The 25,572-nt window shown below is 45.0% G+C and overlaps 2 protein-coding genes across 4 annotated transcripts in view; both read right to left on the minus strand.

Annotated features, from left to right (window-relative positions):
• The window catches only part of nrn1la (neuritin 1-like a), a 110,154-nt gene extending 92,895 nt beyond the window's left edge, over positions 1-17,259 (minus strand). The window contains exon 1 of the mRNA XM_061772695.1: positions 15,261-17,259. Within this exon, the coding sequence (XP_061628679.1) occupies positions 15,261-15,300 (40 nt within the window). The 5' untranslated portion in view covers positions 15,301-17,259. The remainder of the gene's footprint in view (positions 1-15,260) is intronic.
• Positions 17,260-17,387: 128 nt separating this feature from the next.
• Positions 17,388-25,572, minus strand: part of edc4 (enhancer of mRNA decapping 4) — a 71,108-nt gene continuing 62,923 nt past the window's right edge. For all 3 annotated transcript variants that reach the window (XM_061772694.1, XM_061772692.1, XM_061772691.1), the window contains one exon: positions 17,388-19,234. In XM_061772694.1, coding sequence (XP_061628678.1) covers positions 19,051-19,234 — 184 coding nt within the window. In that variant the 3' untranslated portion in view covers positions 17,388-19,050. The remainder of the gene's footprint in view (positions 19,235-25,572) is intronic.

Consider the following 25,572-nt stretch of genomic DNA (forward strand, 5'->3'; position numbering starts at 1 on the left):
TCTACATACCTAGAGCCAGCTTTGGTAGCCGGGGATTCGCTCTGGCTCACATTGATCAGCTCACATTGCACCCGACCCCTATGGCCCCTCCCACAGGTGGTGACCCCATGGGAAGGCTGAAATACATAAGTAACAAAATGTTGCTTTTTCTCCCCTTTGCTTTATTGCAAAGCAATCCAAGTACATCAGGAAAAGCTTTACATTTAATAACCATAATATTTTTTACATAATTCCCTTACAAGGAGGAATTAAGAAATTTCACCTGCACTGTTAATTATTTTTCACAGTCACACGAATGATTTTTTGACTAAAAGGTTACTGAATCGATTTCCAGCCACTGAATCTTTTCGGATCGTATCGCTGTAAATGAACCAATATCGTACTTGAATTAAATTGGCAACAACGAATCGTGATACGAATCGAATCGATGCTAAAACTAATTGTTAGTTCATAGGATTCAGACACAATTGAAAACTATATGGGCGGGATTAACTATTTACATTCTTGCTTTCTGTGAAGTTTGAAGTAATTCTGACAATGCGCTAGCTCTCGGTTTGGCCCGGAAAAGGAGATTGCTTGAGCAGACGCCGCCGTTGAAAAATCTGAAAATGGCCTGTTTAAACCACATTTTCATCTCACATAATAAAAAACTTCCGGGCATTTTTCTACCAAAGAGTCAAGGTATTGGTCACATTTCCTATTGATTTACACTGATTTCTGGACAAACACATTTGGGCCAATTTGCAACATAAGAATTGGCCTAAAATCCTTATGGATTCTTACGAACTAGGGCTCTTTTTATTCGTGTTTCTATTTTTATACACAAGTGGTTTGAATTTTTTTGTAATACAGTGGCTGAAATAAGTATTTAACACGTCACTATTTTTCTCACTAAATATATTTCCAAAGGTGCTATTGACATGAAAATTTCACCAGATGTTGAGAACAACATAAGTAATCCATACATACAAAGAAAGTAGAAGAAAGCCACCACCTGTATGGAGAAACTCGTCACATGCATTGCTCTGGTGTGATTTTGGCCCATTCCGCCACACAAGCAGTCTTAAAATCTTCAAGGTTTCGTGAGCTTCTTTTATGGACCTTGAGTTTCAGTTCTTTCCATAGATTTTCAATTGGATTCAACTCAGGTGATTGGCTGGGCCCTTTTCGCAGCTTTATTTTTTTTCTTTGAAACCAATTGAGATTTTCCTTGGCAGTATGTTTTGGATCATTATCCAGATAAAATCTCCATCCTCGTTTCATTTTCATCATCCTCGTAAATGGCAGCAGATTTTTGTCAAGAATGTCTCGGTAAATTTGCCTATTAATCCTTCCTTTCATAACGTGAAGTTTACCAGTACTTCTTCTTTTCCTTTCGGTTTGTCCCTTTAGGGGTCGCCACAGCGCGTCATCCTTTTCCATGTAAGCCTATCTCCTGCATCCTCCTCTCGAACACCAACTGCCATCATGTCTTCCCTCACGATATCCATCAACCTTCTCTTTGGTCTTCCTCTAGCTCTCTTGCCTGGCAGCTCCATCCTCATCATCCTTCTACCAATATACTCACTATTTCTCCTCTGGACGTGTCCAAACCATCGAAGTCTGCTCTCTCTAACTTTGTCTCCAAAATATCGAACCTTGGCTGTCCCTCTGATGAGCTCATTTCAAATTTTATCCAACCTGGTCACTCCGAGAGTGAACCTCAACATCTTCATTTCCGCCACCTCCAACTCTGCTTACTGTTGTCTCTTCAGTGCCACTGTCTCTAATCCGTACATCATGGCTGGCCTCACCACTGTTTTATAAACTTTGCCCTTCATCCAAGCAGAGACTCTTCCGTCACATAACACACCTGACATCTTCCTCCACCCGTTCCAACCTGCTTGGACCCATTTCTTCACTTCCTGACCACACTCACCATTGCTCTGGACGGTTGAGTATTTAAAGTCCTCCACCCTTGCTATCGCTTCTCCCTGTAGCCTCACCCTTCCTCCACCGCCCCTCTCATTCATGCACATATATTCTGTTTTACTTTGGCTAATCTTCATTCCTCTTCTTTCCAGTGCATGCCTCCATCTTTCTAACCGTTCCTCCAGCTGCTCCCTGCTTTCACTGCAGATCACAATGTCATCTGCAAACATCATGGTCCACGGGGATTCCAGTCTAACCTCATCTGTCAGCCTATCCATCACCACTGCAAAAAGGAAGGGGCTCATGATCCCAGATGCAGTCCCACATCCACCTTAAATTCGTCTGTCACACCTAGAGCACACCTCACCGCTGTTCTGCTGCCCTCATACATGTTCTGTATTATTCTAACATACTTCTCTGCCACTCCAGACTTCCACATGCAGTACCACAGTTTCTCTCTGGGTACTCTGTCATAGGCTTTCTCTAGATCTACAAAGACACAATGTAGCTCCTTCTGACTTTCTCTGTACTTTTCCATCAACATCCTCAAGGCAAATAATGCATCTGTGGTACTCTTTCTAGGCATGAAACCATACTGTTGCTCGCAAATACTCACTTCTGTCCTGAGTCTAGCCTCCAGTACTCTTTCCCAAAACTTCATTGTGTGGCTCATCAACTTTATTCCTCTATAGTTCCCACAGCTCTGCACATCACCTTTGTTCTTAAAAATGGGAACCAGCACACTTTTCCTCCATTCCTCAGGCATCTTCTCACACACTAGAATTCTATTGAACAAGCTGGTCAAAAACTCCACAGCCACTTCTTCTAGATGCTTCCATACCTCCACAGGAATGTCATCAGGACCAACTGCCTTTCCATTTTTCATCCTCTTTAATGCCTTTCCAACTTCCCCCTTACTAATCATTGCCACTTCCTGGTCCACCACACTTGCCTCTTCTACTCTCCCTTCTCTCTCATTTTCCTCATTCATCAACTCCTCGAAGTATTCTGTCCATCTAGCTAGCACACTGCTGGCACCAGTCAACATATTTCTATCTCTATCCTTAATCACCCTAACCTGTTGCAGATCCTTCCCATCTCGATTCCTCTGTCTGGCCAGCCTGTAAAGATCATTTTCTCCTTCTTTAGTGTCCAACCTGCCATACATGTAATCATATACCTCTTGTTTGGCCTTTGCCACCTCTACCTTTGCCCTGTGTCGCATCTCAATGTATTCCTTTCGCCTCTCCTCGGTCCTCTCAGTGTCCCACTTCTTCTGAGCTAACCTTTTTCCTTTTATGATTTCCTGTACTGTAGCCAAGTCCCCTTCTCTCCTTTCCTGCCAGAAGATACACCAAGTACTCTCCTGCCTGCCTCTCTGATCACCTTGGCTGCAGTGGTCCAGTCTTCTGGAAGTTCCTCCCATCCACCGAGAGCCTGTCTCACCTCTTCCCGAAAAGCTGCACAACACTCGTCCTGTCTCAGCTTCCACCACATGGTTCTCTGCTCTGCCTTTGTCTTCCTAATCTTCCTCCCCACCACCAGAGTCATCTTACACACCACCATCCTATGCTGTCTAGCCACACTCTCCCCTACCACTACCTTACAGTCAGTAACCTCCTTCAGATTACATCGTCTGCACAAGATGTAATCCACCTGCGTGCTTCTACCTCTGCTCTTGTAGGTCACCCTATGTTCGTGCCTCTTCCTGAAAAAAGTGTTCACTACAGCCATTTGCATCCTTGTTGCAAAGTCTACCACCACCTGTCCCTCCAAGTTCCTTTCCTGGATGCCGTATTTACCCATCACTTCTTCATCACCCCTATTTCCTTCACCAACATGTCCATTACAACCTGCACCAATTACGACTCTCTCTCTGTCTGGGATGCTCAGAACTACTTTGTCTAGCTCCTTCCAGAATTTCTCTTTCACCTCTAGGTCACATCCTACTTGTGGGGCATAGCCACTAATCACATTACACATAACACCCTCAATTTCAAATTTCAGGCTCATCGCTCGATCTGATACTCTTTTCACCTCCAAGACATTCTTAGCCAACTCTTCTTTTAAAATAACCCCGACTCCATTTCTCTTCCCATCTACACCATGGTAAAATAATTTAAACCCTGCCCCTAAACTTCTAGCCTTACTGTCTTTCCACCTGGTCTCCTGGACACACAATATATCAACCTTTCTCCTAATCATCATGTCAACCAACTCCCGAGATTTTCCTGTCATAGTCCCAACGTTCAAAGTCCCCACATTCAGTTCTAGGCTCTGTGCTTTCCTCTACTCTTTCTGCCGAAGAACCCGCTTTCCACCTCTTCTTCTTTGACTTCGACCCACAGTAGCTGAATTTCCAACGGCGCCCTGCAGGTTGACGGCGTTGGTGGCGGACGTTGTTAACCCGGGCCACGACCGATCCGGTATGGAATTCTTTGGATGAACGCTCATATTTGTTTGGCAAGGTTTTAAGCCGGATTCCCTTCCTGTCGCAACCCTCTGCATTTATCCGGCTTGGGACCGACCTACAGTTTGCACTGGCTTGTGCCTCCATAGGGCTGCATTTTACCAGTACCATTTGCTGAAAAGCAGGCCCACACCATCATGTACACATCTCCGAACTTCACTATTGTTATGGTGTTTTTAGGGTGATGTGCAGTGCCATTTCTCCTCCAAACATGGTGTGCATTATGGCATCCAAAGGGTTCAATTTTGCTCTCATCAGACCATACTATATTCTCCCAGTATTTAACTGGCTTGTCCAAATGTAGTTCAGCAAACTTTAAAGGAGCTTTGACATGTTTTTTTTTTTTTTTTTTCAGCAATGGCGTCATGACGGCAGAGTGCATTACTCACTGTTTTCCTTGTGACAACAGTACCTGCTAATTCCAGGTCATTTTGAAGCGCTCCACAGATGGTGCTTGGCTCTTGGACAACTCTTTTGATAATTCTTTGCACTCCTCTGTCAGAAATCTTGCGAGGAGCACCTGATGGTGGCAATTTTTTTGTGGTATGATTGGCTTTCCACTTACGTATTATGGCCGCTACCGTGGTCACTGGAATATTCAGAAGCTTAGATATGCTCCTGTAAACAATGCCATCGTTATGTTTTGCAACAATTGCTTTGCGATGGTCTTGAGACAGCTCTTTGCTCTTACCACTCATGGGCTGTGTCTTGACTCACACCTTGGCAATGAAACCTTTTTGTAGGCCATCAATTAGGACTGAACCAGCTGATATTCATTTGAACTGACAAGGGGCTGGTTAGTGTTTGATTATTAATAGATTTTAGGTGTTGTCTTGTCTTTTCTTGCCTTTTTACACCTCCTTTCCTTCAAGTGTTCAATACTTTTTTTTCCCCTTCAAGTGTTCAATACTTTTTCCCTGTGTCATGGTGGTGTTTTTAAATACTTATTTCAGCCGCTGTATAACTAGTATCTGTCTGGTGGGACCTCCGGTTCAAGGATGGAGTGAGTGTGATGTCATCGTCACACCACTTGCTATCTACTTTGTTCCTGTATATCTGATAAATTACCTTCTAATTTCCACCACAACTCGGTCTCCAGTTGGCTACCTTAAATGTTTCACTCGGAATTCATTCCTTTTTAAATGGATCACTATTTTGCATTGCTACGTAAGCTAGCTAGCTCCTGCTGCTAGCTCCCACGGCTAGTTCTTCTAGCTTCTAGCTACCTGCTACCATCTGTAGACTTGCAGCATAACAACGCCCTGACTATACACACATTCATCCAACGCTGTGGACTCCGAGGGGAGCACTCGACTACTTTGTACCTGTCCAGTCATCACAGGACACAGCCGACATCACACCCAGTTGCAACATATGCGGTAAAACTAACATATTTAAAAATCTGAATAACGTCAGTGCATGCACAAAGAGCAGAATATTTTTTGGGGGGAAATCTAATACAGTACGGATAATACTTCATGTTCTGAGCATATGGTAGGCATTATTCATAGGTACAAGGGTTTTTAAGATTTTATTTGGGGTCGATTTTAGGGGGGGGGGGGAATTATACTTGAGAGCATATTATACAAGAAAAATTACGGTATTATTGTTACAAACTGTACATTGGATGCAGCTTTTGCGCTGGAGCTCCTTCTCAACTGCAGGGTTCCTTAACGAGCTGTTTGGTGAGTTGCACCCCCTCACAAACGCACACCCACGTTTACAAAGATTACACTGTAAGGGAATTAACAGTGAAAAAAGTGGCCTTCCAAGGTCAATGTTCTCATTTTATGGGACGCACACACACTGATTGAAAAGGTGTACTATATTGTCCTGGGAGCCATGAACATGAGTGGTGTAATATGGTGGAGACAGAGCCAAAGGACAAGCAAAGAAAGCACATATACGAGAGAAGCTATAGGAAGACAGGATGCAGCCACATAGATCATGACCTGCATTTATGAAGCCTGTTGGTAAAATGGCACGACATCATGGGTCACGCACTCATACAATCACACTGTTCACTTTAATGTGATTTGCAGCTAAAGAAAAGATTGCAGAAAAGCTCTTAATCGTTGAGAATCAAATCGACAGGAGAAGCGGTGAAAGAGAAAGGCTGTAATGGAGGGAGAGCATGCATACAAAACCTGCAATTTTCTGAAGGACGAATGAAGAACTGTACAACCAACAGTTTCAAGGGAAGAACTTTGTGACAGAAGTGTGACAAAAAAAGAGGGGAGGCCTTCATCTATTACAACAGAATAAAGATGAAAACCGAGAAATGCAGAACTTTTACAAGTGTTGTGACAAAAAAGAAAGGAGGCCTTCATCTATTTCAACAGAAGACGACAGTTAAAAAAGTAGCAACATACATTAATACACAATAAGTCTGCAGCGCAGTTGTGATGCACATATGACCATAAATGCAATTTATGACACTTTTTTTCCATAATGATTGTTTACTATGATTGCTATATTTTGCCTGTTTGAAAAGAAAATATTATGGAGGACTTTTTCCATTAAATTTACCATAACTTCTTTTACAGCCATAAATTCCAATGATAATGATTAAACAGAAACACCCCTCCTTGAGCCGTCACATTGTCGTGGTGGAGGGGTTTGTGTGTCCCAGTGATCCTAGGAGCTAAGTTGTCTGGGGCTTTATGCCCCTGGCAGGGTCACCCATGACAAACAGGTCCTAGGTGAGGGAGCAGACAAAGCACGGCTCACAGACCCCTAATGATGACGACAAACAATGGACTTCGTTTTCCCTTGGGTCACCGGGGCCCCCCACTGGAGCCAGGCATGGTAGTGGGGCTGGGGCCTGACTGTTGTTTGTGCCTATGCACCAAACAGCAGTTCAGAGTACCCACCCTTTTTGGAGTCCTTGGAGGGGGTGATGGAGGGCGCTCCTGCTGGGGACTCCATCGTTCTGCTGGGGGACTTCAATGCTCACGTGGGCAATGACAGTGAGACCTGGAAGGGTGTGATTGGGAAGAACGGCCCCCCCGATCAGAACCCAAGCGGTGTTCAGTTATTGGATTTCTGTGCCCGGCACGGATTGCCCTTTACGAACACCACGTTCAAGCATAAGGGTGTCCACAAGTGCACTTGACACCAGGACACCCTAGGTCGCAATTCCATGATCAACTTTGTGGTCGTGTCATCGGACTTGCGGCTGTATGTCTTGGACACTCGGGTAAAGAGAGGGGCGGAGCTGTCAACTGATCACTACTTGGTGGTGAGTTGGCTCCGATGGTGGGGGAAGATGCCGGTCCGACGTGGCAGGCCCAAACGTATTGTGAGGGTCTGCTGGGAATGTCTGGCAGAATCCCCTGTCAGAAGGAGTTTCAACTCCTACCTCCGACAGAACTTTGCTCATGTTCCGGGGGAGGCGGGGGACATCGAGTCTGAGTGGACCATGTTCCGCGCCTCTATTGCTGAGGCGCCCAACCCGAGCTGTGGCCGTAAGGTGGTCGGTGCCTGTCGTGGCGGCAATCCCGAACCCGTTGGTGGACACCAACGGTGAGGGATGCCGTCAAACTGAAGAAGGAGTCCTATCAGACCTTTTTGGCCTGTGGGACTCCTGAGGCAACTGATGGGTACCGGCTGGCCAAGCGGATGCAGCTCTGGTGGTCGCTGAAGCAAAAACCCGGGCATGGGAGGAGTTCGGTGAGGCCATGGAGTAAGACTTCCGGACGGCTTCGAGGAAATTCTGGTCCAGCATCCGCCGTTTCAGGAGAGGAAAGCAGTGAACCACCAACACTGTGTATAGTGGTGATGGGGCGCTGCTGACCTCGACTCGCGACGTTGTGACTCGGTGGGGAGAATACTTCGAAGACCTCCTCAATTCCACCGACACGCCTTCCCATGAGGAAGCAGAGTGTGGGTTCTCTGAGGCGGGCTTTCCTATCTCTGGGTTTGAGGTCACCGAGTTAGTTAAAAAGCTCCTCGGTGGCAGGGCCCCGGGGGTGGATGAGATTCGCCTGCAGTTCCTAAAGGCTCTGGATGTTGTGGGGCTGTCCTGGTTGACATGCCTCTGCAACATCGCGGGGACATCGGGGACAGTGCCCCCCTTTTTCAAAAGGGGGACCAGAGGGTGTGTTCCAACTACAGGAGGATCACACTACTCAGCCTCCCTGGTAAGATCTATTCAGGGGTGCTGGAGAGGAGGCTCAGTCGGGAAGTCGAATCTCAGATTCAGGAGGAGCAGTGTGGTTTTCGTCCTGGCCGTGGAACAGTGGACCAGCTCTACACCCTCCTCCTCGAGGGTGCATGGGAGTTCGCCCAACCAGTCTACATGTGTTTTGTGGACTTGGAGAAGGCGTTCGACCGTGTCCCTCGGGGAGTCCTGTGGAGGGTGCTTCGGGAGTATGGGGTACCGAACCCCCTTATACGGGCTGTTCGGTCCCTGTACGACCGGAGTCAGAGTTTGGTCCGCATATCCGGCAGTAAGTCGGACTCGTTCCCGGTGAGGGTTGGACTCCGTCAAGGGTGCCCTGTTCATAACTTTTATGGACAGAATTTGTAGACTCAGCCGAGGCGTAGAGGGGGTCCGGTTTGGTGGCCTCAGTATTGCATCTCTGCTTTTTGCAGATGACGTGGTTCTGTTAGCTTCATCAAGCCGTGATCTCCAACTCTCACTGGAGCAGTTCGCAGCCGAGTGTGAAGCGGCTGGGATGAGAATCAGCACCTCCAAATCTGAGACCATGGTCCTCAGTCGGAAAAGGGTGGCGTTCCCTCTCCAGGTCGGGGATGAGATCCTGCCCCAAGTGGAGGAGTTCAAGTATCTTGGGGTCTTGTTCACGAGTGAGGGAAGAATGGAACGGGAGATCGACAGGCGGATCGGTGCAGCGTCTGCAGTGATGCGGACTTTGTATCGGTCCGTTGTGGTAAAGAAGGAGCTAAGCCGAAAGGCGAAGCTCTCAATTTACCGGTCGATCTATGTTCCTACCCTCACCTATGGTCACGAGCTGTGGGTTGTGACCGAAAGAACAAGACCCTGGATACAAGAGGCCCGAAATTAGTTTTCTCCGCATGGTGTCCAAGCTCTCCCTTAGAGATAGGGTGAGAATCCAGGAGGATCTCAGAGTAGAGCCGCTGCTCCTCCACATCGAGAGGAGCCAGATGAGGTGGCTGGGGCATCTGATTCGGATGCCTCCCGGACGCCTCCCTGGTGAGGTGTTCCGGGCACGTCCTACCAGGAGGAGACCCCGGGGACGACCCAGGACACGCTGGAGAGACTACATCCTTCGGCTGGCCTGGGAATGCCTCGGGATCCCCCCGGAAGAGCTGGATGAAGTGGCTGGGGAGAGGGAAGTCTGGGCGTCCCTGCTAAAGCTACTGCCCCCGCAACCCGACCCGGATAAGCGGTAGAAAATGGATGGATGGATGGATGATTAAACATTTCAGCAAGTTATTTCATCCATCAATCCAATTTCTATAGCACTTGTCATCATCACAGCTGACATTGTCTTCTTTTTGAACAGATAATCTTAATAGGTCCATCCATCCATTCTCTACACCTCTTATCCTATTAAGGGTCGCAGGGAGCTGGAGCCTATCCCAGCTTACTTCGGGCAAAAAGGCGGACTACACCCTGAACTGGTCACCAGTCAGTCGCAGGGCACATACAGAGACCGAGAACCATTCAAACTCACATTCACACCGTCAGTGAACGGGAACTGAACTGACACTGTCTGCACCAAAGTCAGGCGAGTGTACAACTACATCATCAGTGACAAGCTTAATTTGTCCCCCCCCCCCAAAAAAAAAGGCTCAGGAAATGGCTCTCACCCAAAGTGGGCTCAGGAAATTTTATCGTCATATTAAATTCTTGTATGTACGGTGGACCCCTGCATCTTCACAATTTGGGGGAAACTATTCTGTTTTTCACGGAAACCCCTGCTTATTCGCGATATTCACCCCCCACCCATTCTCTTTTTTTTTTAATCCAATCCCCAGATTGTTCACATTATTTTCAAGGAAAATTTTGTTTTAAAATTTTTTTTAATTTTTGGCAATTATAATGAGTGTCAATTATTCACAGATTTTTGTTTGCGGGTGGGCCAGTCCCTATCTCCCGCGAATAGCGGTGGTCCACTGTATGTATATGTATATGTATGTATATGTAAATGTAACAAGGCACATTCCCTTTTTTATAGACTAACTGTATAAGGCCTTTAAAAATATAGCGTTGATATGAATTTTCCATTTTTTTTAACTACTAACATTGCCAACTACTGGCCTGGCATGCATATTACTGCATCTTCAGGAATTTTTGCAGGTCAACGTGAACAGAGATTGTTTTGTCAATGTTATAATCTTTACATGAAACTTGAAAAGTGCTAAGATACAACTTTAACGCACCCTGAAAACTATGCACTGAGCATTGTGTTGTGAGAAGGAGGTGGGAAATGAGAGCAGTGAAGGGAGAAGATTGCAGGGACGGCAAAGTAAACGCCCTGCTTGACCTTTACAAGTGTTTCAATGAAGAAACTTCCACTGCAGTGTCTGCCCTGCAGTTGAAAAACTGTACCACAAGGGAATTTGTGGGAAGAAAAGACATATTGTAAGTGTTCTTGAGGGAGAACAATTAAAATATAATCCTCCCATCACCAGTGGACAGCTTTTAATGTGATTTTGGGGTCTCTGATGACAGGGAAGACTGCAAGGCACTCTCTCTCCCTGTCTCTCTCCGACTCTCGCTCTCTCACTAGAACACGAACTGTATCACTGTCTTGCAACATGAAGTATTTCTAACACTGTTTTGTGCTCAATACAGTTACCGAAACACCATTTACAAAGTATAGAGTACATTTTACGCCACAAAAGTGTCAAAGTTGTACTTTTGGACATATTTTGTTCCTGTTAATGCTTTCCAATGTGTTCTGGTAACCTAATTTCTTAATGTTTGTATTCAGTTAGTCATGGGTGATTGATTGCTCTCCCATTTTTTTTTTTTACTTGTTGCCAAGTTTTTTTCAGAATAGAATTGAGTTTTTTTCCCCCCTTCTATTTTTATGCTCAATTTCAGTAACTTTTCTCCAAGCAACCCAGATACAGCAGGGTCTTTTGAGTGCTCATGGCAATTTAAACACACCTTAAATTGAAATGTGTTTTTCTCCTACAACTTGATTTAGTCAACAATGTGCTTTGTTTTGTTCTCCTCATTATGGTTTCAGGTGAGATACAGCCTATCTCAGCTGACTTAAAGGTAAAGTTTGCAGTTTTAAAACAAAAAAACAAACACTGTCATACATGGTAAAAATGTCTGTATGACCTGACAATAGAATATTGTTAAAATTATATTTTGAAAATCACCCCTCTCTGGCCCGATGTTATGCCTCTAATTTAACTTGGATTAATTATTTTAAAACTTGTCCCGTTGCGACAGGAATAACCTATAAGAGACTGTAGAGAGAGAGAAAGCGTGACTGAAAACGGCGGGGCGCTAAATTAATATCAGTATGTATTGCGATAGACACGTGATTAATATCAAGCGAAAATACGTTTGACAATGTTCAACAGAAGAAGAAAAAAATCAGGCAGCAAAGCAAGAAACTCCATTGCAAATGATGCAACTCGCCGTGAAGTGATGGTGGCTGAGTGCCAAAGAGGTGGCGTGGGTCGTGGGTTTCTCAATCTCGCTGTTTAGTAGCTATGAGGGTCTGTCAAAATATGTCTTAATTAGGGCTGAGTGACAAAAGGTACATATCTCAAAATACCTTTTCCTTGATTAACACGAGGTGTGGTCAACAGACTTCGATAGATTGCATTCGTCTATGTTTTGATAGATAATGCAAATAGCCAATGATAATGTGAGTTGCTCCACGCTGAACCAATCATGTGGCATCAATAGAACCATGCCAAATTAGGTTGGCGCACACACCACATTAGCAGCAAGACGCAACCACCACTAATGTTTGTACTGCTCCAGCTGTGTCGCTCAGCAGTGGGAGAGCGACGAGACACAGCCCAAGGCTCAACGGATGACATTGTTTCCAAGAAAGGCCTGAAAAGCTCGGCAGTGTGGAGTTGTTTTCGTTTTGTAAATTCTGATACAGTTGAAAATAAGGGATTCAAATGGATGATTTAAAGTGGTACGAAGAAGGCCCAAAAAATGGCATGTAAATTTGACGCACTACAAGTCAACTTACCCTCATTGTTAGTGACATAATGTCACAGCCGAACATGTCACCTGACGACAGCAGGATGGTAGGAGGAAGCCCAGGTAATTAGACATTCGACACTGGCCCATTCACTAGTATCAAGTTACCCACAAAGCCATGTTGTCTCTGGTGAAAGTTTGCAAAGCTATCTGTCGTAAAATGCGCACTGCAGAGTCGGCTGATGGTCGTGTTGATGTTCAGCTCGCCATCTGCGTGTCTTTAAAAAGTCAAGCCATCGCTTTTTTATTTCCTTTTTTATTTTTTTGGGAGCTTAAAAAAACATCACCGAGCTGTTCTGTAAATAGTGGCATCCAGCGAAGACGCATATTTGGGGTGTAGCCATCGTTAGCTTGCTAACTACACGCTGGAGTGGTAAATGGGCCTTGTTATGGAAGCCAAGTACAGCCAAACGAAAGTATGTCACTTTGTTCTTACTGTACATCGATATAGACTGATATTAAAAAGATTGCGATAGGATTTCTTCCTATATCGCCCAGCCCTATGACTGAACAGTGTGTCAATAATTTGCAATGCACACACACTGCAGCATCGCAGACATTTTTTTTTTGGCCAGATTATTTACCTACGGAGCCCCTAAAGGGACATTGGGGGGGGGGGGGAATAAATAAAATACAAAATAAAGAAACTGGTTTCTCATTCGAACGAGAAAGTTTCTCGTTTGAATGAGAAACGTCTACCTGTGAGTGCTAGTTTATTTACCTGCTAGCGGTAGCGACCTGCGTTCGGGGAGCCGTACAGTAGCTTATTTACAACTTGCTTCCAGCGCATGTCAGCTGAGAGAATGGCAACAGAATAGGACTTGCTCTCTTTCCTCAAAACAAGGAATATACCTGATAGTGTCATCGACCAACTAAAAGAAGATAAGGTGGGTATAAATGTAAACTTTCATCCCACGAATATAGCAGTATAGGCTATAGAATAGCTGAGCCATATTTGCTAGTGTGTGTGTGTGTGTGTGTGTGTGTGTGTGTGTGTGTAAATAAGCTACCACTCACAGGTAGACAGACGGGTAGATGTTTCAATGAGAAACACGTTTCATTTTTATTTTTTTTCCATGTCCCTTTAGGGTCTCCGTATTTACCTCCAGGTAACAAAAGATAAAAAGAAGGAACTGGATAGCTCTCAAAACAAAACAAGTGTAAACGTACAATGCACGTCTCATGCAGGTTCAAGTCAGTGAGCGGCGTGGCGTTGGTCAGAGACATGAAAGAGGGGAGGAGTGAAGTGAGGCTACGTTCAAATCTTGCTAGAAGTTTGAAAACTGCAAACTTCACCTTTAAAGGTGCTGGTGACCCCTGAAATGCTCACCATTCAATCACAGGACACACACAGTATAAATGATGTACAGATGATATCTACATGATGAACACTCAGATTCCCACCTATGGATTAAGTAAACACTGAATAAATGAGTAACTTTCATTAATATTGTACTTCTCACAGATAGGACTGACAGAGTGCTTCACAAAATCCTACTTGAACAAAAAGAGGTGGTTGGAAATTTATGGGGGAAGTTATTTCCCCCTAAATCAAACCTAACTTTTCCTTTTAAAGGCACAAATGATGACGATGATGGAAATCATTTTGAATCTTTGGTATTTCTGCAAATACAAACATGGACAAGAACATTTAGAGCAAGAAATTCCATCCATCCGTTTTCTATAGCATTTGTCCTACCCAGCCTCTTGCCCGGCTGTACCTGTCCAGGATGTACCCAGACTGGTCGCCATGCAGTATAGAGAAACAACCCAATTCGAGTCCTTAATGAACTGAATATGCATGCTTTTGGACTGTGGGAGGACGCCGGACAACACGGAGAAAGCCCACGCAAGGACTGCCGGGAGAACAAGTCCACGCAGGAGGGCCAAAGCAAGCTTCAAACCCACAGCCATCATGCTGCATCACAAATACTGGACCAGATTAAACAAGTTTAACATGCAAATATTTGGGTTTCTTTATTCCTCTCTGGCCCACACACACACACGATGCATCACAGTGTATAAAATGTGACAACGATTGCGTGACACTGAGCGAGCTGTCAAGAGGATGTTTTTGAGTGGAAAGAGTTGAGGAAAGTCTCACGAGACTCCGCTGTGAGGAGGAGGACAGATATACATTTGATCTCTATGGTGAAACTTTTGGTTTGTTCACCCTATCCCTCACTCACGTGGGACGCCTTTTCCTTCTCCTTGCGCATCTTCCTTCCACTGACAGCAGCATGGCAAGATCATCACTGTCGACAACGACGGCAGATGATGAGCATTTAGCGAACATCTGACTTTGGCATTGAACAAATTCAACCCAACCGCCTAGTTATTAGTTGGACTTCTGAAAGTTTAATAGCGGTTAAAGACGCATGCGCATTTTGGTTGGGGCTGATGGGTCTAAGTGTGACAGTCTGGAGAAAAAAAGATTATCGAATATGCCACGCAAGTTATACAAGTCAGTAGTAGCTGCAGTGAGACGCAGCCATGTGTGTGTCCTAAAAGATTCACGCATGCTACCTCAAATCTATTCGCCATAGTGTGTGTGTATTTATATAAAGTGACGTGGGGGTGATCACCTTGCCTGCAGCAGGGTGTTGCGACGAACACTGAGAAATTTACAGGAGGCAGCTCGTCGAACCAAACTATTCAAGAAGTGGTCTAGTACATGCTAAACTTTTACAGGTCATTTACAGTACTTACTCAGGACAGCAACAGGCACGAAGAAGCACGCAGCGTTCATGTTGAAACGTGTCCCGCAACCACGCAGTAGATGTCCGACGTTTTGATCAATCAAGTCAGATGTCTCGTGTCTATTATGTCGCTCTCCTATGTTTGGTGCAGCGCTATAGTCCGGAATGAGTGAGAGGATGCACAGTGCGCTCCTCTGATGGGAAGGGTGAGTCCGTGCACCGGAGGGGGGTTCGGGGGGGGGGGGGGGGCGAGATAGGAGAGGGGAGGACGCAGCACAGCCGCATCTGTTCTGCACAGAGGCATGATGTGGGCAAATTTATCTGACAGTGGGGGAAGAAGCGATCCGATTCTCGAACCAGTCTCGCGTTTCAGTGCAGCTAATAATTTAAGAGGTGGTAGTAGTTTGAGATTTCACTTTAAATACTTTTTTTTTTTGTCCTGTTCGGCTGTTAGATCAAGTAGAAAGGAGGATCTGTATCCCTTTTATGCCGGAAAGGTTTTACTGTGCAACAGTGGAGTTTTTAAGCTGCCACTGTGGTTCTTTGTATTATGACGGATTTTTATTGAAAATTAAGTCAGACAGAACAGTTTTAAGGGGAACAAACAAAAGGGGGAGAGAGATAACTAAATAATATAGGAAGAGGAGACAACAAGACAGGACATTAGCTGTAACACAGGTGAGGAAAGTGAATCATATGCCTACTACAATGAGACAGATTTGAGTGTTGTATGGGGCAGTGGTGCTACACCAATGAAAAGGGAAGGATAGGACAATATTGGACAGGACTGGACAAGACAAGGACTGGAGGGAATGCAAGCAGGACAGGAAGTGGACCCAGCCGTACAGTTTAAGTGTGGTGGGAGTGGCTATGTCAATTTGAAACAGCTAAAGAAACTGAGTGCAAGTGAGGGAATACCCAGGAAGTTTGCATAGTTATGAGTTATTTATATGAATGAGTGAGTGGCCCCACACCAAGCGATTAAGTCCCAGTGGTATCTACGGACACATGCAAGTGAATCGACACCGCCTCACATGCACAATAACCTTCAGAATTGACCTGTACTTCCCGCACCTGCACTGCAAGGGCTGAGGACCCCACACCACCCACCCGAGAGGGAGGTCTTGCCCAGGTGCCCACTCGAGAGCGGCCCGGTAGACGGACACCACCATCATCGAGGGACCCAGGGTGGTTCACCAGCCCCACTGAGGCGCCACAAAACTAGCCACCCAGAGGAAGGCACAGGGGCGCAAAGCCACCCCTGGCGTTTTGGAAGGTGTGTGTCTCATTACATCTGGCATAAATGTAGCACAGCATTTGAGAAAAAGAACATCATACCAACAGTCAAACATGGTGGTGGTAGTGTGATGGTCTTGGGCTGCTTGCTCCTTCAGGACCTGGGCAACTTGCTGTGATTGATGGAACCATGAATTCTGCTCTTGAACAGAAAATCCTGAAGGAGAATGTTCACCCATCAGTTTGTGACCTCAAGCTAAACCACACTTGGGTTCTGCAGCAGAATAACGATCCAAAACACATCACAAAGGCAACTTCGAGTGGCTTAAAAAAAATAAAAATAAATAAAAAAGTCCAGACTTGAATCCAATTGAAATGCAGTGGCATAACCTTAAAATGGCCGTTCATGCTCAAAAACCCTCAATTTTTGCTGAATTCCAACAATTCTGCAAGGAAGAGTGGGCCAAAATATCTCCACAGAGACGTGAAAGAGCCATTGCCAGTTATAGAAAACACCTGACTTCAGTTGTTGCTGCTGACGATGGCCCAACCAGTTATTAGGTTTAGGGGGCCATTACGTTTTCACACTTTGACAAGTTTTTTCCCCTAATAAATGAAATCGTTTAAAAACAGCATTTTAAGTTCACTTGAGTTATAGTTGTCTGATATTTACATTTGGTAGATCTTAAGAAATTGAGAAACGAGCCAATACTTTTTCGCAGCACTGTATGTGTAAATATATAACATATATATTACACACACACACACAGTAAGCCTACTATATTAAAATACACTTTTTGGAGTTTTGACGTGTTTGTGTGAAATGTTCCACTTAGTATTCTCGACTTGAGAGGCTGCCAACCCTTTCAAGAGGGGAACCAGCTTAACACGCCACAATATATCAATTCAACAGATCTTTATGCCAAATGTTTACAGTAGAACAAACAGTAAAAGATCCAAACAGTAAACCGAACAGTTGAAAGAGTACAACACACAATCTTCAGTTGTGTTCCCACTCAGGATGAAGCAGAAGTCAAACTATATTCACTTGAGATGTGGTGTAACTGAGGTTGAACAGCTTAATGTAAAGTCTTGAATCTGATGTGCTGCTTGAGTCTGACCACAAAATGCTTGTAAATGTCAATACAGACAAGACTTCAGGGGGTAATGCTTCATTATTAGAGCTTCCTGAAAGGCCTAACAGGATTAAACGTCCATGTAGAACAAGATAAAATACAGTAAGGCACTTGCGAGACAAATCCAACTTAAATTCTAAACAAAAAATGTCAAAATAAGACATTTACTGTCCGCAAAACAGTGACCACCCAGCAAACTGGTGTTGTAAATAAGCTGCACAAGTGCAAACAAAGCTTCTAGGGCCTAAAGCAAACTCAATGGGCAGCAGTAGGGAATGCACTTCAATCAGGTGCTGCCTCCTAAAGCCCATGAGAAGTAACTGCACATCCAGTTTTCAAAAACAAATATTCTGATGTCAGTAACAAGTGTCAAATCAATTTGTAATACTTTTTCACTGGTTTCATAATTTTAAACAAGTATACATGTCTGAACAAAGACGAAATGTCTATATTAAAAATGGAAAAACGGGTGAGAAAACGACTGAAAATTCTCTGGACGGCAAGCAGCATTAAACTACACGTCAGATTATTACATGGCATTTTTTTTTTGTTAAAGCATTCTGTATGCTTGTTACTGTTTGAATGTATATTTATTTTTGTTGCATCCTGAAAGGAGACTTAGTGAAATGGTTTTAGGGGAAAGGCCAGTTATGATCAGGTACTATATGGTTTTCATTATTATTCCTTCCAAAAGAAGATAAACCTAAAATATTCCAGGAAGCAAAGTGGCTCGATTGATCCTGTTCAGGGCAAAAAGTCCAAGTCCCTTTGGCTTTGGACATTACATATATTTGTTTGACGAGCTTTGTCATTAAAAAAAGAAAAAAAAAATACACAAAGGATGACAACACTTGAACTTTTCCAAAGACTCGCTTGAGGAACACGGAACAGAAAACAACTGAATGGTTTGAAGTCATCAGCCACTGAGATGAGTATTCTTATGCACACTTGCATGAGGGAGTGGCAAAACTCTTGACCATCTTCAATGGCAACTTGGGAGAAGGCCTGGAAAACTTAAACATCTTCTTAGAATGTGGACGTTCACAACATTCTTTTATGTAAGCCAATTTAATTGCACTGGATGGAAAGAAATATAATTTGTGTTCCTATGTTCGACACATGGCTTTGACGATTGAGTAGAAAGACTAGGAGGAAAATAGCAATTAGCAACCTTCCTCAACTAAAAGCCTATTATTCACCTTAGCCCCAGCCACGAACACCAGGTTTGCAACATCCATTTCCCAGGGGCAGCAATAACACTATCAACTTGTCTTCTCACCAAGAAAATAAAAAGATAGTGGGCTGAAGTTGTCCTTGAATATTACAAATAATCATGTTCTCCTCTACATTCATGGAGATGCACGAAAACTGACTCAACATCTGAATTTCTACGAAAACCCTATAGTTCGGAATGAGATTTGAAATAAACTAGTGGTTGACGAGCCCTTGTAGCATCATCATGAGGCGTCGTGCTCTCTTGGTAAGAGGGCTGTGGGGGTCCTGCTGCATGAAGGCAAAGAGCTTCGGTCTGACTTGGGTCAGCACGGAGGCCATGTGATCTCTCGTTCGAGGATCACTGTGGTCCAGATTCATCAATGCGTCCTCCAAGTAGCTGCACATGGGACCCAGAGAAAGACTTGGATCAGAACGAGTCACTGATTCTGGCACAAAACATTTACATCATCTTGACAGACAGTTCTTTGCTTAAAGGCAAAAATCCACACAGTAATTTCATTGGTTGTCTTTAACGCCTTCAGTCACCAGAGGTGTCTACTTGAGGATTTATTTTTCTGGCAACGTTTTACTTTTACGCCTTACTTTTTTTAACAAAAATATCTGTACTTTCTTCTACTCACATTTTCAAAATGAGTTTGTTACTTTTAAAACCTATGGTTAGCGACGATGCAGGCTAAAAAAGACTGGGTGGTAAAACAGCCCACTTGTTCCAGTGTTTTTTGTTGTTGTTGTTTTCTTTAAATAGACCTTAATTCCTATAAAGCGGGTATCTTTAAATGGCAGGTATTGTCACATAGCCGTTTTTTCTCACATAGGCCGCTGTAACAGACATTCTATATTCAGTATTACAGTGTGATCACTTGACCATTATGAGCCAATCAAATAGTTTGTTTACTGGAAGAGATTTGAAGACTCAAGATGCTGCATTGCCTGTTCAAAAGGAAGGTTACCTGAGAAAAGACAGTTTGTAAAAATGAATGGACCAGTACTTTTCTATTCTTCCAGAAGCTAGCTCAAAACTGTCGTGTCTCAGACGTTGCAAGACCGTGGCTTTATTAACATTAATCAGCTGCTCCAAATGAAAGACGTATCCTAAATTCAACCAAACATATCCAGTAGAAACCTGGTGGGGAGAACTCTGAATAGCAAATGAATGTTCCTTCCAGAGCGTGGATTTTGGGGCAACAACGAGCATTTACAGACATTTTGATCATAAAAGAATGTGTCAATGCACCTGCCAAGACAACTCGAACTCAGGTAAACACATTTTTTTTTTTACTTGAAATGTGCATCAGGGCGGCACGGTGGATGACTGGTTAGAGCATCTGCCTCACAGTTCTGAGGACCGGGGTTCAATCCCCGGCTCCGCCTGTGTGGAGTTTGTATGTTCTCCCCGTGCCTGCGTGGGTTTTCTCCGGGCACTCCGGTTTCCTCCCACATCCCAAAAACATGCGTGGTAGGTTAATTGACAACTCTAAATTGCCCGTAGGTGTGAATGTGAGTGCGAATGGTTGGCTGGCAAACAGTTCAGGGTGTACCCCGCCTCCTGCCCAATGATAGCGGGGATAGGCTCCAGCTCACCCGCGACCCGAGTGAGGAGAAGCGGCTCAGAAAATGGATGGATGGATGTGCATCTATATATATATATGTTGTAATGAAAGGTAGGGCTGAGGTGTTTGTGCCTGTTTAGTGGATATTTACTTCGTGTACTTTCTTTGTATTTAAATGTAAACTGTTAAGGGCTTGGATATGTGTTTGTCACTTTATTTTAAGTGTTTTTACGTACATTAAAATAATATTGTTACCAGTATTGTATATTGTCAAAGCGCCTGGAAATTGAGTGAACCATGAGCTTTTTTAAAAAAAAAAATATTTTTTTTTAAACTTTTTTTTTTTTTAATAAAGCCAGCAAAAGTATGGCTCGCTGGCTGTAAATTATGTCACGTTTGAGTATTAACATAATATTTCAAACATTTATTTCAGTGGGCAAATGTGTTTGAAACACATCTAACTTTTTACAATTTTTAACGGTTGTATATAGCTTTTTTTCCCAATAGTACAAATAAATCTTTTTTTTAGTTAAATATATCTTTTTAAATGTTGTTTTGTCCATTATTGCTCTCAGAGAAAGCGGGCCAATCATCTAGAGAGATACAAAAATCTCCCTATATGTATTTTAATATTGGGTTGGAAAATAATTAACTTTTTACATTTTTTTATTTTTTTTAAGTACCGTATTTTCACGACCATAAGGCGCACTTAAAAGTCTTAAATTTTCTCCAAAATGGACGGGCGCCTTATGTGTGCACCGAGTTCCATAATCTAATTACGCGGAGGAACATGGGAATCGAGCAGTCGCGAGAAAATTCAAGATCAACAAATCCATGGTTCGCAAGTGAAGGAAGCAGGAAAACGAGCTTCGCCAAGTCAAGAAGACGAAGCTGAGTTTCCGCAGAAACAAGGCGAGGTGGCCCGAGTTGGAAGACCAACTCGAGCAATGAATTAATGAGCAAAGAACAGCCGGGAGAAGGGTCTCTACAGTCACCATTCGACTGAGTGCAATAACTCTGAGCTTGCCATCATTCCGGGAGGCTTGACGAAGTAACTCCAACCACTGGACATCGGTGTAAAGAGGGCGTTCAAAGTGAAGTTGCGAGCGGCGTGGGAGTGATGGATGACAGATGGCGAACACATCTTTACTAAACTAGGAGGCAGCGCCAGGCGAGTTACGCCACAATTTGTGAATGGATTGTGGATGCTTGGGCTAACGTGTCTGCTTGCACTGTTGTTCGAGCATTCGTAAAAGCCGGCATCAATTCTGAGGAACCGCACAGCAACGAGACTGACTCCGACAATGACGAGAGGGAACCTGGCGTTTTTGATGGAGAACTTTCCCAGCTGTTCATTTCGGATACAGACGATGAGGACTTTGATGGATTTGTGGATGAGGAATGATAAAAAAATAACGCGAGTACATTGTTACATACTTCAATAAAGTACAACCGAACTCAGTTTTGCTCCCACTTCCTTTTTAAAAACATACGCTAGCATGCATGGTAGCATATGTTTTAAGCTAGCGTACGTTTTACCATGCCTGCGCCCAATAATACGGTGCGCCTTATGTATGTGTTAAATACAGAAATAGACCCTGTAACTGAGACACAGACCTTAAAGGCTTTCCTGGCAACCTGCTCACTTGTGATAATGAATATTTTGTGTTTTCACACAAAAAATGTAGTGGAATGAAGTTGTCATCTACGGCTGCGCCCTCTCCTCTTGCTCCTGCCACCCTGCTTCTCTCTTTGTAATTAATTGTTACAGTCAGACATCTGGTGGTGTTGAGTGTCCAGCAGCTTTACTGTCTTAACAGTTTAAATGACCATTCATCTCTATGGGAACAGAATACCCCTTCCCGATCTGTAGTGCCAACTGGCCACAGACAGGCTTACACATGCAGGACAACTGTGTCAAAGCCCCATATTAGTGACGCTAATTCTATTGATTAGATTAATCCAAAATATAATTGATTGGAAGTCTGGAAAAGGCGAATTTTTTGGGAATTTCTAAATGACAGCAGAATTAGGGACTCCCACTAAATATTACTGAAATTTCTCAGGAGAGCTTTAGCAATGATTAGTTAGTTAGTTAGTAACCCCTAGCCCAGACCCAGGATGTGCAGCTATTCCACTTTGAGCTAATAAAAGTTCATAATGGACCACATCCTCCTCCTCTATGGGGCCATACCCCAGCTGCAAACCAGGTGTGTCTGATCTCTACACCAGGCTATAAAGAGACATTGCTTTGCTAGGGGAATTGTTTGACTTCAAAACCAGTAGAAGGGAAGAAAGGATGCACATATTCAGAGGCAAAGGGGACATAAAGATGGTGAGGTAGATGCTCTCTGAAGAGACAATTATCACAGGTGTCAAATTCAAGGCCCGGGGGCCACATTCGGCCCGCCACATCAATTTATGTGGTCCGCGAAAGCAAATCAAGTGCGTCGACTTCATGTTTCTTACTAAAATAACAACATTGAAAATCGTCTTCCCTTTTATATAACGTTGATTGCAAACATTTTTGTTACCATCCATCCATACATCCATTTTCTACCGCTTATCCGAGGTCGGGTCGCGGGGGCAGTAGCTTTAGCAGGAACGCCCAGACTTCCCTCTCCCCAGCCACTTCATCCAGCTCTTCCGGGGGGATCCCAAGGCGTTCCCAGGCCAGCCGAAGGATGTAGTCTCTCCAACGTGTCCTGCGTCGTCCCCGGGGTCTCCTCCCGGTGGGACATGCCCGGAACACCTCACCAGGGAGGCGTCCGGGAGGCATCCGAAACAGATGCCCCAGCCACCTCATCTGGCTCCTCTCGATGTGGAGGAGCAACGGCTCTACTCTGAGATCCTCCCGGATGATCGAGCTTCTCACCCTATCTCTAAGGGAGAGCCCGGACACCCTGGGGAGGAAACTCATTTCAGCCGCTTGTATCCGGGATCTTGTTCTTTCGGTCACGACCCACAGCTCGTGACCATAGGTGAGGGTAGGAACGTAGATCGACCGGTAAATCGAGAGCTTCGCCTTTCGGCTTAGCTCCTTCTTTACCACAACGGATCGATACAAAGTCCGCATCACTGCAGACGCTGCACCGATCCACCTGTCGATCTCCCGTTCCATTTTTCCCCTCACTCATGAACAAGACCCCAAGATACTTGAACTCATCCACTTGGGGCAGGATCTCATCCCCGACCCAGAGAGGGCACGCCACCCTTTTCCGACTGAGGACCATGGTCTCAGATTTGAAGGTGCTGATTCGCATCCCAGCCGCTTCACACTCAGCTGCGAACTGCTCCAGTGAGAGTTGGAGGCCATGGCTTGATGAAGCTAACAGAACCACATCATCTGCAAAAAGCAGAGATGCAATACTGAGGCCACCAAACCGGAACCCCTCTACGCCTCAGCTGCGCCTAGAAATTCTGTCCATAAAAGTTATGAACAGAATCAGTGACAAAGGGCAGCCTTGGCGGAGTCCAACCCTCACCGGAAACGAGTCCGACTTACTGCCGGATATGCGGACCAAACTCTGACTCTGGTCGTACAGGGACCGAACAGCCCGTATCAGGGGGTTCGGTATCCCATACTCCCGAAGCACCCCCCACAGGACCCCCCGAGGGACATGGTCGAACGCCTTCTCCAAGTCCACAAAACACATGTAAACTGGTTGGGAGAACTCCCATGCACCCTCGAGGACCCTGCCAAGGGTGTAGAGCTGGTCCACTGTTCCACGGCCAGCACAAAAACCACACTGCTCCTCCTGAATCTGAGATTCAACGAGATGGGAACGTCTGGTGGAATCCCCTGTCAGAAGGAGTTTCAACTCCCACCTCCGACAGAACTTTGCTCATGTTCCGGGGGAGGCGGAGGACATCAAGTCCGAGTGGACCATGTTCCGCGCCTCCATTGCTGAGGCGGCCGTAAGGTGGTTGTGGTGCCTGTCGTGGCGGCAATCCCCGAACCCGTTTGTGGCCACCAACGGCGAGGGATGCCGTCAAGCTGAAGAAGGAGTCCTATCAGGCCTTTTTGGCCTGTGGGACTCCTGAGGCAGCTGATGGGTACCGGCTGGCCAAGTAGAATGCAGCTTTGTTGGTCGCTGAAGCAAAAACTCGGGCATGGGAGGAGTTCTTTGAGGCCATGGAGAAAGACTTCCGGACGGCTTCGAGGAAATTCTGGTCCACCATCCGGCATCTCAGGAGGGGCAAGAAGTGCACCATCAACACTGTGTATAGTGGGGATGGGGCGCTGGTGACCTTGACTCGGGACGTTGTGAGCCGGTGGGGAGAATACTTCGAAGACATCCTCAATTCCACAGACACGCCATCGCCATGAGGGAGCAGAGTCTGGGTTCTCTGAGGCGGGCTCTCCTATCTTTGGGGTTGAGGTCACCGAGGTGGTTAAAAAGCTCCTCGGTGGCAAGGCCCCAGCGGTGGATTTGATTCGCCCGGAGTTCCTCAAGGCTCTGGATGTTGTAGGGCTGTCCTGGTTGACACGCCTCTGCAGCATCGCGTGGACATCGGGGACTGTGCCTCTGGATTGGCAGACTGGGGTGGTGCTCCCCCTTTCTAAGAAAGGGGACCGGAGGGTGTGTTCCAACTACAGGGGGATCACACTCCTCAGCCTCCCTGGTAAGGTCTATTCAGGGGTGCTGGAGAGGAGGGTCCATCAGGAAGTTGAATCTCAGATTCAGGAGGAGCACCGGGTTACCAATCCCCATTTCAAAATAAACTGAATTAACAACTTTTTACTGGCTTCTGGTTGCAAATATAGTTATTCATCGATATTTTTGTGTATATGTAATAACGGGGCAATTGTACATTTACTGTATGTGTTCGAGCTCATGACAGCCCTCCGAGGTAAACCATAACTACGACGTGGCCCGCAGCAAAAATGAGTTTGACACCCCTGATCTATAGGAAGAAAAAACTACGTTCAGACAACCTGTATAAAACAGAGAAAGAAAAAATATAGTACAAGTGCAACACTCATCAATCCAATCAAAAGCTACAAGGACAAAATATTTGTTATTCACACAATTATCCCCATATCTTAGACTGGCACGGAGCAAAGGAACAAAACCTGTAAGGTTCAGCAGTAACACCACAGTTAGGGCCATAGATGTTCAGGTAATTTGAAATTCTGTTGTACCACTGTGTGCCATTGTCC

The sequence above is a fragment of the Phyllopteryx taeniolatus genome, chromosome 5, assembly GCF_024500385.1.
Source record: "Phyllopteryx taeniolatus isolate TA_2022b chromosome 5, UOR_Ptae_1.2, whole genome shotgun sequence".
Taxonomy (NCBI): Eukaryota; Metazoa; Chordata; class Actinopteri; order Syngnathiformes; family Syngnathidae; genus Phyllopteryx; species Phyllopteryx taeniolatus.